The 16,642-nt window shown below is 39.2% G+C and overlaps 1 protein-coding gene across 2 annotated transcripts in view; it reads left to right on the top strand.

Annotated features, from left to right (window-relative positions):
- The window catches only part of dock1 (dedicator of cytokinesis 1), a 170,564-nt gene that overhangs the window by 110,470 nt on the left and 43,452 nt on the right, over window positions 1-16,642 (top strand). For both annotated transcript variants that reach the window (XM_058620599.1, XM_058620598.1), the window contains exons 28-29: window positions 2,872-2,973; window positions 4,759-4,853. In XM_058620599.1, the coding sequence (XP_058476582.1) occupies window positions 2,872-2,973; window positions 4,759-4,853 (197 nt within the window). The remainder of the gene's footprint in view (window positions 1-2,871; window positions 2,974-4,758; window positions 4,854-16,642) is intronic.

Raw genomic sequence — 16,642 nt, 5'->3', positions numbered from 1 at the left:
TCGTTTTGTTTCGGTCCTGAATTGCTTTCGTCAGGCAGCTGATGGAGTATTTTCTGGCTCTTGCTCTTCTGCCACTTCTTCTCTCTGTCATGGTAACATTAATGGGTTCTTCCCAGTAAAAAGAAGTTGGAGTGATGAGCCAAAAGTATAGCTGGACACCTCAGAGAAGCATACTTGAATTTTATAACCATCTGCAGTCATGCCCGAGAGCACAATTTCTCTCGTTTTGCCTTAATAGTTGTCAATGTGGTATAAGCTCCTGTTCCATATTTGGATCTTAATTGTTCCTTTAAAAATAAAAGTCTGTTTCTTTCACTCTCAGGATTTGTCAGCCGATCCTTTTGCCGGCGGATTTGTTTGGAAACTAAGAAAGATGAATTCATGGGTGACACATTGCTGGAATAAAATCAACAGTTACACTGGTGTGTGTATTCTTGATTGAATGGTGGGAGAACGCAAAGGGCCTATGCTACTGTATCCAGCGCTGGATCCTTAGCAAGTCTTTACAGTATTTAAAGTGTGCTCTGAAGGCACTTCAGCGGGAATTATTTGCAGGAGAGGAGATTGAAAGAAGTGAATGAGTGTGGTATTTTCTCCAGCTGTTCCAGACTCTCAAGGCTTTGTAGTGAGTGAATGTGCTGAATTTACCTTGTTAGGGGCCTTGTTAAATCTATGTCCTGCTTTGAAACCCTTTCTCCTTATATATATGTATATATAGTCACTGTGCCTCAGTTACACAACACAACAAAGTCACCTCTCTCCTGAGTGTCTGGAATATTCAGGTGAGTGGTGGCACCTGCTCTGAACGTTTCAGATTGAATTTATGAATGAACCCATGCAGTTCAGCCGGATAATGGTTGTTTCTACTCAACCATCTGTGTTTGATTCATTAAGCTAACGCCATGTGTGGGCTCCAAGCACCCAGTGCAAGAACAGATGTCTCTACATGATGGCCTTTCACTCGATTAATTCGACTCATGACTCGTGTTTCTACCTTAACATGTAAAAGACGTGTTGCATCGAATGCCTTGTGCACAGGCTCTTTTTAATCTTTATAACTTAAGCAATTATAAAAAGAAAAATGTATTTTCCCAATATATCCTCGACTGAGAGCACAATCCTTTAAAAAACAAAGCAAAAAAAAACACACTTGTTGATACTTCTGTCTTCGATAATTTAGCCTCAGGCACCATTTAATACCAGGTTTTTGGGACCCGTCCCTTGTAAGGAGAATATGAAGTTACAAGAGTATTTGAGAACCATCTTTTTATGCACGTCATTAACTTTACACACACTTAATACACACTAGTCTGAAATTGTTCTCCATCATTAATGCTGAAGAATCGAGGCTAACTAAGGCTTACATGCCCTGACAGATGAAAGAGCCCTAGCCCTCTGTGCTTTGGAAGAAAAAAAAAGCATTTCCATATTAATATAACATGAGTCATTCTGTTTTTTGTGAAGCATAACATGGGGGCAAGTTGAAGCAGTCATGAGCTCCACGAAGCATGACAGAAAGTGAGGGAAACATGAATCATAGAGGTTACCGCTGATGGGATATATTTGGATAAATAAATCTAATAATAATTAATAACAAAAGTTTGTTTAATAATACCACAGCTGTAACTACGATCTTGTGAAAAATACAGTTGGAAACAAAAGTCATATGAGGTAAGACTGTGTGTGTTGTGGGCATCGTTTCTGCTCTGCTGTGTTTTGGCGGGTCAGTCCTAATTGCAGCTCAAGGAGAGGCTCTCCAGCGAAATGGAACGCCTTGTGAGGATTAAATACCATGAGGCAGCTGATTCTATTCATTGCAAAGGGGCTGCGCTAACAGAGTGCTCACTTTACCAGATACAAGTCCCCAACCTGGGCTTTGTTCAGGTGATTAGTCACAGATGATTCGAGTTTGCAATATTGTAACCAAATCTCTGTGAACTAAGCTCAGAGCCGTCCTGCGTCACAGACGGTATTTTTGCAGCTATGTTCGTGTAAAGACATAAATAAGTTAAAACACTTCCTTTTTCTTCCCTCTTTCTTATGAGTTTTTGCTCTCTTTAGCTCATTTAACTCGAGGTGTTTGTTGTGAGTTGTTGAAACATTTTGGTCAATCCAGCAATATTATACATCAATAGTTATTTTTAGATTTGAACTTGTTTGAACTGGCTGCCAAGTGCCTTTGAGACTTCTCAGACTTCAGACTTATTATTCTGTATGTGTTTTCATGCACTGTTTGACAAATGAGCTAATTACCTTCACTTATCCTTCATTTGTTTTGAGTTAATACAGTGGTCAATGTTATGCTATTTTTAATTATGCAAATCCGAGGTGTTTTTTTTATATATCAATTCATTTAAATGTTTTGATAAAAAAGATATTATTGAATACACTCACTTCATCTTTTTGCTACCCGTCCATCTACCTTTCTTGGTAGTAGTTGTATCATGATTCTCTTACTCGAGTCATATTATCAGTCAGAAACAAGTCCATACGTTTCCAGCGTCTCTCCACCAGACGACCACACATTTACGTCCCCTTATCTACCTGCTGCAGCACATGTACGGAGTGCTAACTAAAGCCAGAGTAGCGCAGTGGGTACCATAGACAACACTTCATGGACTTCACGGGAATTATAATCAGTGGAGACAAAAAGCTGGGGAGCGGAGGGCAGTAGGTTAATGAGATCAGTCACAGTGTGAGGGCGCCTACCCTTTCAAACCTGCGGGGCCAGGCCTGCTTTTCATTCTCCAATCCAATCAACTCTTCAAAACAGTATCCATCTAAATCAGAGAGAGAGAGAGAGAGAGAGAGACCTCCTCTGCTTAAATTTGAACTTGATTGTGCAGTAATGTACCTCTTTCTTTTCTCCAGGGGAGCTTTGTGGCCAGCATGACTGCCACACTGAGGCAGATGGACGACTACCATTACGCCCATCTGATCAACACTTTTGGCAAGATAAGGAGTGATGTGGTGGTGAGTACACCTTTTCAGTATGTCTGTGTGCGCGAGATGAGACGCCTTAGGCATTGTCATGTAATGACTCCAAGATGAAGAGCCTGTAGTTAAGTATTTTCTACCTCTCTAGAAGTTAGATGTAAGTTTGAATGTTTTTCTTCCACTTTATGGTCAGTCTGTCCTTCCTCTCGCACGACGACATGAATCTTGATGATACTAAGTACTAAGTTATGGAAGAGGGATAAATCTCATTGATTTCATCTCTGAATAATTCCTAATAATTAGCGTTATATAACTCTATTGTTACAAGTTACCCCAACGGATGACTTTTGAGCTTTATTCAAAGGACAAAATCTAATTTGTATTTCAAATAATTCTGTATTAAATCTAAGCAGGCAGCTATTTTAGTGTAGCTTTTATGTAATATTCAATGAATAATGGTCTTGCGAGAATTAATATAGTAAGTAAGATTACTAATTTATTTAAAAGAAAAAAACTAAACTAGAATTAATTTGTACACACAGTTTTCTGGAGGAATTGCAGTCATTTTCTTTCATGTGACTCTAAACAATTATTATCATAGACAGGCTTTGGTTTGATGCTCCCCCTACAATGGAGCTGGATCTTTCCACAGATTAATTGTCTGTGAGCTGGCGTAGGCCACGTCCACTTTTCATAAGTGGGTGTGACCACTTTGTTATATTGTTTATATTGTAGGTTTTCTCTAAAAACTCCACCACAAATTCATCAAGATCTACAGCCAAAAAAATAAATGCACATTAACTTTTATGTTTTGGGTATTAAGCTGGCACTGCCAGCTAGAGAGGGAGTCATTAAGGGACATTAAGGGTCAAAACTGCATTGAGTAAAGATGTGAAATGTACTTTTTCTGTCTCTTCGATTAAAAAAAACAAAACTGAAATTACTGAGGGAGAATTTTAATCAGTTGCTGGAGGAAAAAGTGCCATCTATTAGTAGCACCAGTGAAACTACTTATTAAGCTGTCATATATGCTTTAATTACAGATAATTATATGCATTGTTCATATGATCTAACTATAACAAGAAATCATGTTCCTGTGAGAAGTAAGATTATTGCAAGTTCACTGTAGGTCATTTCCTCCGGTCCATGAAATCCTTGAACGTTTGTGGATATGACAAAATAATTTAAGGCTTGGTAAAGATTTAAAAATAGGCATGGGTTATTGGAAGTGTTTCCATTATTATACTGTATTTCCTTCATTGATTTTCTTTTCAAATTTTGCTTTATTAAATTGGCTTTGAGCCACTGTCTCTTAACTCTGTCTTTATCACTCCACTGAGAAATGACATTGTCTACCACCATTGCAAGGCAACATGGCTGAGAATTGAAACACACAAGCCTATCTCCTTTTAATAATCAGTTTTTAGCCTCTGGAAATCCTGCTACTTCTCGGTGTAAATGTTCTAATTGCTTTAGGTTAACTGTTGTTAAACTTGCTCTATGTTGAGTCCTTGAAAATCAAAATGAGGAGAGTGGGTTGGAGTAGCCCTTGAAAAGTCATTGACTGTGATGTTGAAGCAGGTGTGGAACTACTCTTACTACACCATATTTCTTTTAAGAAAATGCTGGGTTATTATTTGTTTCAAGTGTTTAAAAACAAAATTCATGAGTGAATTTCACCTTAGGAAAAAAACAAAAAAAAAAAACAAATCTAATTATCTGTTTCTACCAGAAAACAGTTCTTTACAGATTGCTCTCATCTTGGTGGTAGGAGGAAACAGAAAGAAAGGTTTTATTTTAAAAATGTTCTCTCTCTTGTAGGATTTCCTAATGGAAACATTCATCATGTTTAAAGATCTCATCGGGAAGAATGTCTACCCCTCAGACTGGATCATAATGAACATGATGCAAAATAAGTAAGTGCTACCCTGTTTGACACAGATGCACATATACAAACACACATATAAATCATGCAGCTTTAATTTCCACACACTGTTGTTGCTAGGGAACAGCAGTCAGAAATTGCTAAGGATATTTTGTAATGTTTTTCTCTTCATGCAAATATCGGCACAAGGCCTCAGCGGTGTACCAATCAGATGAGCAGTCAGTGCAGGGGCAAACAATTACATGAATTATAGATGCTTACTTGTATGCTGCTTGTTCATTTCTAAAAGTTAGTCTCTGGGTCTCTTTACTTTGTTGCTGGTTGTGCTGCTATGGCCTTCTGTTTTATTAATATGAATCTTGCCTGATTCATTTTTTAATATACAAAATAGAGATTAAATGTCCTTTGTGATTAATGAGTTCAGTAAAGAGCTGTTCTTTTGTGCGTTCTTCACAAGAAGAGAGAGCTGACTCAAAAGTCCCTTTTCAGGATTTTGTTGTAGTACTATTGTGCGAATGCAAGGCAAAAGCTGTCAGATGAAAACCTCAAATCAGTTTTTTCACAACAAAGACAGAAAATCCCCTCTTTCCTACCAGCATCCATGCATTATTAAAAATGGATGGTTTTTACCCAGTAGCCAAAGATCCGTGGTCACTGCAGAATTTTCACCCATATGGTGTTGTCATTTTTTGAAGCCCAGTTTTTCTTTTCTTTTTTTTAAAAGTATGAAAAGATGTGAAAATTCTAAAACCTAGTGCCCACATAACTACAGTGCATGTTGTTATTAGTGGCAAATATATTATCAAGCTGCCAGGTGCAAGCAGCTGGTTGGTTCCCCACAATTCAATTCTTGTAACATCATAGGAGGCAATTTATATTTTGTGCAGCTTCCGCTGCAGCCTCAGCCGGCCTTGCACAACATCTTTCACAAGACAGCAGTACATCCCAAAACTTGTACAGAGGCAGTGACGGATGAAATCACCTTCAGTTGCAGCCGAATCAGACCCAAAACAATTGAAACGGATGTAAATAACACAACTTTGACTTGCCTCTGGCCCGTAACCAGAACCATCACAACATCATCCCCAGCTAGGTTGACTAGTGATTGCTGTGTTGCTCTCTATTGGTTGTTTTTCCTTCATCCGTGCATTTGACTGCTTGTTGAGCTATCGGGGCTCCCAGCATTTCATTCTCAGATGGGATTTGTAGCATGTGAAATGTTTTATTTTTGACTCAGGAGATCAATTTGTCTCTCTCCCCCAATGCTTCGGCTGAATCCTCCACCTTTTGTATACTTGTCTGTGACAGCTATGAGACTAATTCAGCATTCTAGTTGGTGAAGTCAGCCACTATTTTTGACGGAAAATATTAAATATAAACAGATGTCGGTTACATTCAATTATTGTCACATCAGTTCACCCAACGCTAATTAAGTCTATCAGCTCCACACAACTCCTTCTGTCTCTCTCAGTATAGAAGTACTTAGCTCTTGGGTCGCCTGCACTGCACACAGGAAGTGATTTGTTTTATGTCAGACGGAGGCAACGGCAATACTGTGCTAGTATAGTGACCACCAAAAGTTTCCAGAGTGACCTCTACTGCCAGTGGTCGTTCAGCAGATTAACAGGATTAACGCCACTTGCCTCCAACTGGTCATTATTTGCAGCATACAAATAATGACCAAACTGAGGCAAAAATAATAACATCAATGACAACAAAGACCACCAAAACTGAAAACCAACCACGTCAAAGTCTGAGTCATCTCAGTCTTTTCATGCTTGAGCCAGTTTGAGTCCTGCAGGTGTCGGCTTCACGACAAATTAGCAATAGTCTTCCATTTGTCACATCCATCAACGTGTGTTTGAAAGGTTGTTTTCCGCTGCTCCCCACTGAGAGAACCCAAGGTGACACATTCATTCATCCCACGGGTGAGCTATAAATGTTTTGTTTTAACAGTCTTAAGAGCATAGGAAGCTGCGTGTGTGCGCGCGTTGTAGTCTTTTTGCTGCTCACTCTTTCATTCTCACAGCCTTGGAGACTGATTGATGAAGAATGAAGAACCTCATGAAGACGTGTAGAACCATCATTCATGAGTATATTAAGAGTAATATATCAAACTTTATATAATTATCAATTCAATAATTATGATAATGACCGATTTGAAAATACATGAAGATATGATGGGCCAAAAAGCAACAAAGACAACCATAAACAACATGGTCGTTTCATCCATTATTAAGATAAAAGAATATTGAGTAGATACTTATACCTGTTTTGTCAAGATTGTGTTTGATGACATCAAAATTCAGTTCAAAATACATTTAAAAATTGAATGAGACTTACTTGAATGTCCCTCATTCATTCCTAACAGCGACTTGTCTGTGGACACACGCCAGCTTCAGCACATACGTCACCATCCAGGACACAGGCAGACTTCATGTTTCTGTACATTATGATAGCACCACTAATGAGACAGGGCATCGGCAATAGCAGCGGTCATTGGCTCCCAGTCCTGCTTCTCTACCTATTGCCTCCCACTCCCTCTAGGTTGTAAACTGATTTATGAGCCCTAATTGCCCCTCGGACAGCGGCTTCTGTATGGTTCGCTACAGCCGTCGTTCCCCACCCCCACGTCAACCGGCAATAGTGTAATGGTGATGTTTAATTGGCGATAGAAAGGGAGTTTGCTCACTAAGGTCACGTTTGGTTGAATACAGGCCTTCAGACACTGTGTATAACACTCTTCCTTGCACGATACTGTATCTGTGCAGACATTTCAGACTTTATCTCCATATCCTCCATTAAAAAAAATGTCAGTGTCTAACACTTTAAGCCTCTGTTGTAAAGTAGCAGTCATGAAAAACCTTGAGGATTGCAGGTGAGACACTGGATGGGTACAAGTGCCTCATGGTTAATCCTTGATTTCTGTTAAAGAGGGGCCACTAAATAAGTTCAACTTGGCATTTGCTTTAACAGTGCAGTCACTCTGTTTTCTCAGGGGGACGAAGAACCTTCTCACATTTTTTTTAAAGACAACAGCTGCTGGCTGCTTTGTACAGTCAGCTTAATGTGCCCCCTTTACAGATTTGCATAGTAAACTTTTCAAAAGCTCTGCCCTCTTCAACTTTATAGCCTGAGATGTGCTGAATCACTGCATACTAAGTGCAATCATCATCATAAATATGAGCACGGTTCATTGGCAATTTTCTTTTTCCAACAGTGAAACATTTATTCTTATGTTGATGTTGCATCGCCAGTTATTGATTAACAGTTTGAAATGATGACATTTACCACATTGATTGTTTTCGACCAGCTTCTCTTACTTACTACAATGGAAAAAATAAATCAAGTAAAACATTGTTTAATAATCAGTGATAAACTTTATAATAATCAAGCGGCAGTCCTCTCTGTAATCCACAGAGAGATTCCACCTCCAAAATGGGTCAAATTTGTTGCGGAGTAGCATCGTGATCCACATTTTGGTTTTGTATGCAATATGTGCTCTTCTAGTTTTGATATGCACTACAATACAGTCCATAAGAAAGTATTTTCTTCTGTGCCTGGCTGGCTTACTGAGGAACATGATCAAACTTTTCATTTATTAGATGTGAGTAAACATCCGGTGGCCTTAAAATCAGCTAAGTTCCTTTAATAACACCTTAAGTTTCCTTCTCAGAACTGTTAATCATGTCTACGAATAGAGGATTGGGAGAATAATTAGGAGTTCCCTGAATAGTAGATGAAACGACGAAAATCCACGCAGGCTGAAGGAGCAGCTCTTAAACATGATAACCATGTCCTCAGTCCCTCAAAGACTCATTTGGAAAGGATTTTTGTAGCTTATTTGAAGTTCTGTACGATCTAGGTCCTGGAAGGCAGGTCTGGAAGGACTCATAGATGTAAAAAACTGACAACATTTTTGTTTATACTGTTTATTTCTCATATAACCTGCCTAAGTACAAACAAAAAAGAAAGTGCTTATGGGTAGCTGAGTTGACATACTTACCTCTTCAGGAAAATGTATTTTGAAAGACTGCTGTGGTTGTAAACCTCAGAAAGAGGTTTTTGGTTACTTTCCGACATGGTCCTGTGTGTTTGAAAGCAAACAAACAATGTAATATCATATCCTTAAATCTAAATGTAATTCTGACAAGGTACCCCTGCTGACCTGATCTTATTTGTTTGTTTGTTTGTTTGTTTTTAAGATGCGCTTCTGAAAAGTTGACACTGATCAAATGTTTTCATCTCTCCAGGGCTATACTCCATGAAACCTTAACAAAGAAAGGACAGAATATTTCACATACTAGTTTGTGAAAAAATCTGATTAACTTTGATTAAAAAATGTATAGCATATTTTCTTTGTAGCTACATCGATGTTTGATAGCCCCAAATGAACCGTGCACACTTGAAGTTCTTCTCAAACCGCGGCTTTTTGCTGTTTAAACAGAAAAGACCTGACCTTTATCTGGACTAATAACTATGTTGCTTGTCTACTACTTGTGTGTGGATAGTGTCTGTATGTTGGAACTCTGATTGGTAATTCTGCTAGAGTCAGATTAAGACCCGTGTTCCAGAGAGCAATAGTGGCAGTGATGAAAGTGTGCTTTGTGACCTATTGCTTCATACTGCACTGCATCACCAGGCACAAGCATGCGTTTGTTTGCCAACAACCCAATGAAGGTTAGAAGTTTCATTAGTTAGTTCATCTTTTGTCTCCAATGCCTATGCTCAACACTATTTACATACAGTAGATCGTGCTCCTCTGAGTTAGTTTTACTGTCCTTCTGTTTGATGATGAGCGTCAGCCCGGAGAAGTAATATTGCCATTGTCCATGGAGTGCAGTGCGTTTGAGTGACAGACTGCACGGTGTCAGTTCTCCTTTATATAGTCTCACCGAAGACTAATAACATTAGTGATTCCTGTCAGCATGTTTTTTTATCATCATCAAATGTGACCATGGGGGATACGTTTTGCAATCATGGAGTCATTCAACCGAACACACTGTAAACCCAAGTAAATTAGTATTCCTATAATGTAAAACCCCACCAAAACCAGCATGTATAACATTCAGATGGCACACTCAAAGTGCACAATCTTCAATTTCTTCAGTGAAAGTTTACTTGAATCAAAGTATTAATTTAACAGAATCCATCATTGAGCTGACAGAGAGGAAGCCTCCTTTCCTGGTAATGGAAAGGTTTTACCGGTGTTATGGAAAATCCTCGCTACTTTATGAATAAAAGAGGTATAAAAGTAAAACGGTATAACACTCTGAAACATGACAAAATAAAGTAAAAAATGTTAGTCTGTTGCTAGTGCATTCACATAGCAGCGGTTTTAGTTTTTTTGTGATTATAAACTTTTTTGTGATTATAAAGTTCTCTTTCTATACATGTCATTTTAGCAGAAACAAAAGGTAACTCACTGAGGCAGATGCTTCATCACGCACCCAGTGAAGATGCCATTTCTGTCTTTAAACTGCGGCACAATCATAACGCAATGATTTCTGTCTTTGGATCAACAGTGTGTCCAATCAAACGGCCCCTTTTCACAACTGCATATCTGATGTGTATTTAATTTGGCTTCTTTGGAAGCAGACTTGATGCGCACACTGATCAACAGTGACTGTGAATGACTTCCTGCTTTTATGGCAGTGGTTTACATAATCATCTGCAATGCCCTGATGTTCAAGTGCTGATTATGAATTCACAATCATTGTAGTATCTAAGGATCATCAGAAATATTTCCTAATGAATGTTTTTTGTGTAAAAAAAAAAAAAAAGTCGTGACACTTTAATTTTTCACTTGAAGGCACATTGTTAAAATCCAAAGAGATACATTGTTAAAGCTTTAGACTGTCATAATCTTTTTAATTGCTTCATGATTCACTGATAATTCAGTGTGAACTTCAGCAGCCTCCTGACTCCAGTGTGGAGTTTTCCTGCTTCATGGTATTTGGAGTGTAAATCAGCATGTGTTGCTTCATTAGTAATCCGCTCACCTCTTAAAAAACGTTCTGCCTGGTTGAAAAACAGCCTTTGCTGTCACTGTTGCATCTTGCATTTCTGTGTTTATAGCGAGCATGCTTCTTGCTGCAGTCTGCCTGCTGCCATGAAGTCAAATGGACCGCAGCACTTCTCACAGTATTCTTGAACTGACAGAACGTCATTGGTCTGTGGCATCGGTGAACAATCATATCATTTCCAGTCACATACCTACATTAATCTGTTCGTATCGTCTAGTTTCAATTTTGTAGGCAACAAAGGTCTGCAATTTACAAATACAATAAATGAAAAAAAAAGGTATTTTGGCATTGTCATCTTGTAGAATCAATCTTACAAACTTGGACAACATTCATACAAATGTTGAATGTTAACTGAGGCCATTACAAAAAATGTCTCTAAAAAAACAAGAAAATATTACCACTATTAGGGGAAAATTACATGTTACAAGCAAAATGATCTGCCAGTGCAGCAAGGCAAAATTGGCAATTGTTAAGGTTTCTTAACAAGTGCCTTGAAACAAGTCAAATTATCCTAAGTATCTTTAGATTATTACTTATTTAAGTAAATAAGTCCCAATAAAAATGGTGTGATTAGATAAATACACTGAATTCAAGTCAAATACACGAGTACATCTTTTCATTTTTTGCAGTGGTGATGTTTCCAAACTCCCAAGAAGAGAGGGGAAGAATGTGCACATACAGGTTCTGATTGTTCTTGAGGTCGACTGATAGTGGAGTCTTAAAGGCCTAGAAGAACAATAGTTTGAAGCATGACAAAGATTAATCAGCCAACAGCCCTCTACCTCTGACTGCCCAAGGCAAAAAAAACATCAGAGATATTTTTAAAAAGGATGAAATGGAGCAATACAACTGGAAATTGTGGGGGCAGCATAGAGTCAACAGTCCAATCAGTCAGGAAAATGACAAAAAAAAGAAGCAAGCTACTGTACGGTTGCAGTGCCCAATTTAAAACATGCTTCCAGAGCTTTCTGGCTTATTCTTGCAGCTAGAAAACGGAGAGTGACTGCCAGGCGCTTGGCTTCACTCACTGGTGCGCTGTCGGACGTGGTATGTTTGATTCAAGGGGCTTTGCGGTGAAGCAAGTTGTCAAAAGTGACACTGGACATACGGAAATATTGAAAATCTTGCTCGTCATTGAGCTCTCTCATCGGCAATAATCGGATCAAGCAATTGATGTTGATGTTACTCGACAGTGCCCTCTAGAGGAAGTAATGTGTAAGCGTCCATACTAACACAAAAGACACACCAAGGTATGTAGGGTAGTGACAGAGATTATGTTTGGGTTGGATGAAAATGGAGTCTAAATGAGTCTTTTAACAGTTGTTTTTGTCAGTAATCATCAAGAGAAGATCACATACACAAAGCATAAGTGGCCTTTAAATGAACAAATGTCGCCAGTGGCCCATAATTTGTGCGAGGTGTGCTATTAGTCAGTACCAACCGTGGTTGTGGAGCATCCATGCAGAGTGGTGCTCTGCGACTCCACATGACACATGCACAGCCATCGGCCACTACACTTATCAGTCAGAGTCAGAGACCACCAATGCTGAGAGGATGTAAAACATCCTTTCAAAGCTGATTAATTGGCTAAAATGATTAATCTGTCAACCTGTAGGTTAATCCCACTGATTTATTTCACTGCATACACAGAACAGAGTGAGTGGACAATGAGGACATAATATAAGTGGAGTTTAACAGTGTATGACAATCACTAACCCCCCCCCACTTTAATGCTTTGCTTTTAGTGTTTTTGCACCACTGATGCATTAATTGACAAAATGGATTCCAGCTTTAATGTATTTAAATATTATAGATATAACATGGAATTTTTTTGGGCCCATCATCATTATGGCTACATTTACGTGCCGTGCAGTTAAAGTGCGACGGCAGCTCATGTGCTAATGTGCCCACGTAAAGTGATGTCACATTAGATCAGATGTCCCAAGTAAAGATAATCAATTTTAATAATAATAACTGGTTTGATAATGAAGGATTTGGACCCTGCCTTATCTCCGAGCAAAGGCAGTGACGCCAGCTATTCAGGAATAGTATGCAAATAGATGGTGATCATTATCGAGCATGCTCCCTGAACTCAATTAGCAAGTATGATCTGCCGATAACTTTTTATTAGCATGAATGCTAGTTGTCTGTGGTGCAGATCATCGGACAGAGATTAAGTCTGAGTGTCATGGTTGCAGGAAGTAAGCTGATTTAAAATTATATGTAAAAAAAAAAAGAAGACGCAGCAAGGGTATGAAAAGCAAATCCTTTGTCTGTGCTGAAAAGTAAATGTGCAGCACACCCATCAATCACCAATAATGGGGTGATTTTTCTGACACTGACAATTTTGTGGATATGGATGGCATATTTATCATATAACGGTACCGTATGCACACTGTATGAAACTGACTCTATTGCGTAGGAGGTGCTGTCTCATTGCCTAATTAAAAAGTTAAAGGTTCTCCACGCTGCATGTTTCTTTTCTTGAGCAGAAATCAGGGAATCCCCTCTCATTTACACAGATAAGTGTGCTACTTTGAGTTGCATCCTCAACTTGAGGTGGAAAAACAGAAGGCAGCACGAGATCAGGCGCTTTTTTAAGAGTTAAGGTGTAAAACAAACACTAAATGTGAATGAAGTCGTTTGTCTTTAAGGTGTAATGATGTCATCATACTGTAGATGTTGCGTGGCAACCAAGTTTCTTCCCTCCTGGCATTTGGTGCCGGTATTAATGTGAGATTAAAAGAGAAATGGCACCCCAGATTGTATAATCAACCTTTAATGTTCACCATGTTCACTTGATTCACACTCACTGCAGAATATTCCCAGAAATCAATATTTTTTGATTAACTACGGTATGTAATGTAAAAATAATTGCATTTTTTACGACTAAGTCTTAAATAAGACAGAGACAGAGAGCATGTGTTAGAATCACTTTTATTTAAAGATTTGTTACTTTTCACCTCGCATAAAAAATATATTCAGCAGAAGAAATTAGCTCCAAGTGCCTTTAATCTTGTTTAAAAAGGCCTTTTTGGAGTGTCTTAGTCAGAGCCCTCTGTGAGGGAGAGTATATTCTATTTTCATCCGCCTCATTAACTTTTTTTCTTCTTAAATGAATGTCAGGCTGTGCTCACACTGGAACTGTCCTGTCTGTTTTTTAAATCCCATTGTACCTCTGCTCACACGTACAGGCCGACTTCAAATGAGCTTTAATTTTCTGGCGGTTTCAATATCACGTGACCCGCGATGTGACAGAGTGTCGCCCACAGAACGTGTTCATGCAAAACCGTGTCACACACCCCTGAACAGACAGCGGATATCAGTCATGGGGAGAACACAGTGATCTTCAGCTAATTGCAGCCAAAGCATAAAGGACTGCATTAACTGGAAAAGGCAGATCGGGAAAGAAATGGTCGATTATAGGTGCATTTTACCTGTTGACTCGTATTTAGCCAGAAGCTGTGAAGAGTATTGATGTCTCCTCTTTCCTCACTCTGTGTCCCAGCTGTGGGAGCTGTGTGCTGCTTTTGTGATTATAACTTTGGTTTCACCCTTTGTGCCGAACATGTAATTGAGCCAAATTATTGAACTAAATGGTTTAAACTTCAGAGTTTGGTCGGTCAGTAATGTTTGCCTGTAATTCAACTCTTAAACAGTATAAAGATGCGGTCCATCTTCAGGGTTTCATTGAAGAAGATAATTGGCTTAAAAGTCCTTCTCCTGATGCACCAAAAAAAATTATTGCTGTCAAGGACAATGTACAATATAATTTTTAAGAGCTTATCTATTATCCCAGTAGACACATCTCCTGATTTAAATTGCTGGGGCTTCTGATTGGAATTTTGTTTTGGGTTCTTGATCACCCTAATACAGCCATTATATTTAATATCTAGTGTTGATCACTCAGGATACCTCATAATGTTCTCTTCAAGGGAATGAATTTGAGTGTTAACGTAATGAAGGCTGCTCTAGGATCTACTTAATGCTTGGAAGTGAAGAATGAGGTGAGGAGTATTCTGTGAGCGCAGTCGGCAATTTCACTGCTAAGTAAATCCTACACACTGAACCTTGTTTTCTTTAATGCTAAATTAGTGAACCGAGAGTCGACATCGAATTACACAAATCTTTATCCATCCTCATAAAGGTACATTCGTGCATCCGCGGTATGAATGAATTGCTGCGTCAAATGAGAAGTTGTTTTCATTTGTTGCCAGGGGAGTAACAAATTGTGCTGGAAATTAAAACAGTAACATTCTATTACTGTCTTTTGGCCATAGTAGGAACGACATCCATTTTACAGTTAACTCACACACCCTGCGGATAATGTTGCATGCTCCCGTCTTATGAAGAAGATAAACAAATAGATTGTTGTTTTTTTGTTGGAAATAATAAACCTTTCAAATTATATTTGCCATATTTCTGAGCCAACAAGTGAAGAAGATGGAAACATATTTAAGCATTAGTCTAGTCTTAAGCGTATCAACTATGGCTGGCATGTTCACAGCAGCAGAAAATTGAGTGAGGTGTGGGGGGGGTGGGTGCTGGTGCAGACTTGATGGAGGTAATAGGCTGTCTGAGTGCTCAGGAGATGGGGGGTGGGTTCTCCCACTCATACGCTAGAGAGCCAAAGAAATGGACTTCTAATGGGTTATCTAAAGGTGTTCAATGACAGTTGACCTTTTCAGTTAAAGATTAAGGTGACTCTTATTGTTGTGTGGCTCACACATCAGCTTGAGATAGCATTTAGTCATCACTGCGGATGAATGTGGTACGGGAATATTGCATTGCTTCGGTCGCTCAGTGTTATTACCTCAACAACAGGGATTCTGATTTGGTGATTATGATTCTGGTTATTCTGATGCAGGGTCAGATATGTCCACTCCTCTCCGCATGTCAATGAAATGAAGACCTACCATTGAGCTCAGGTGATAGCTAACCATGCACCTGAGAATCCCGCTGAAGACGAGGTGGTCAGCCACTCACTGTGCAGCAGATGTCTACTCACCTGCCAGTGTCGCTTACCTGAGTGTTACATCTTAATGCTACATCATTGCCCACCCACAGGCAATACACTCCACTGGCATAGCAAATTTCCTTTTTTTACGTTGCAGCTTTTTCCCGCCGCACATTCTGATGCCTCGGGCAATCACTTAATACTGATTAGCAGTTGTGAATCAAATGCACCGAATGAAGCAGGAGTTGAAATTGAGAAACCACACAACTCGAGGTGGTTGTTCTTTAAATTAGAATAACCCAAAACAAACCTTTTAAAAAAAAAAAAAAATGCTTTGGTTCAATGTTCTGCCTGGTATTCATGAACTTTTGGCTTGAAACTCATTGAGCCGCATCCTTTGGCCTCGTCCCCAGAACCAGCGTCCTCCTGCCACCGGTGCCTTCCTTGTCCTTTTTGGTTTTGTTTGTGCAGCCTCACTTGAAATCCGATTTTTGGCCTGGTTTGTGTGGGATGAAAGTGTGTCTGGCTGGCGGGTTATAAAGGCTAGCTCGCCCATTAACCCACTTCAACAGTCAGCTACTTTGCTCGTTGGCAGACCATTCGTCACATGCACGGCTTTCCTTTTGCTGCATCTTTGGCGCTGTTTCGAGCTGCCACTCTGTCCTTGTCTGTTCAGCCGTTACTGCAGGATTATTTTATTATTAGAAATATATTCTACTGAACTTTTTCTCACAGTGTAATTAAGGAGATTAGTGTGCAAAGTATAATGGTGTAGTATAGTTGTGGCTGCTCATACCAGGCAATGATGTTAAATAGTGAGTGGGCCTTTTACTGTGT

The sequence above is a fragment of the Solea solea genome, chromosome 21 (assembly GCF_958295425.1).
Source record: "Solea solea chromosome 21, fSolSol10.1, whole genome shotgun sequence".
Taxonomy (NCBI): Eukaryota; Metazoa; Chordata; class Actinopteri; order Pleuronectiformes; family Soleidae; genus Solea; species Solea solea.
The sequence above is the reverse complement of the archived record's forward strand: the minus strand, read 5'-3'. Positions and strand labels throughout refer to the sequence as shown.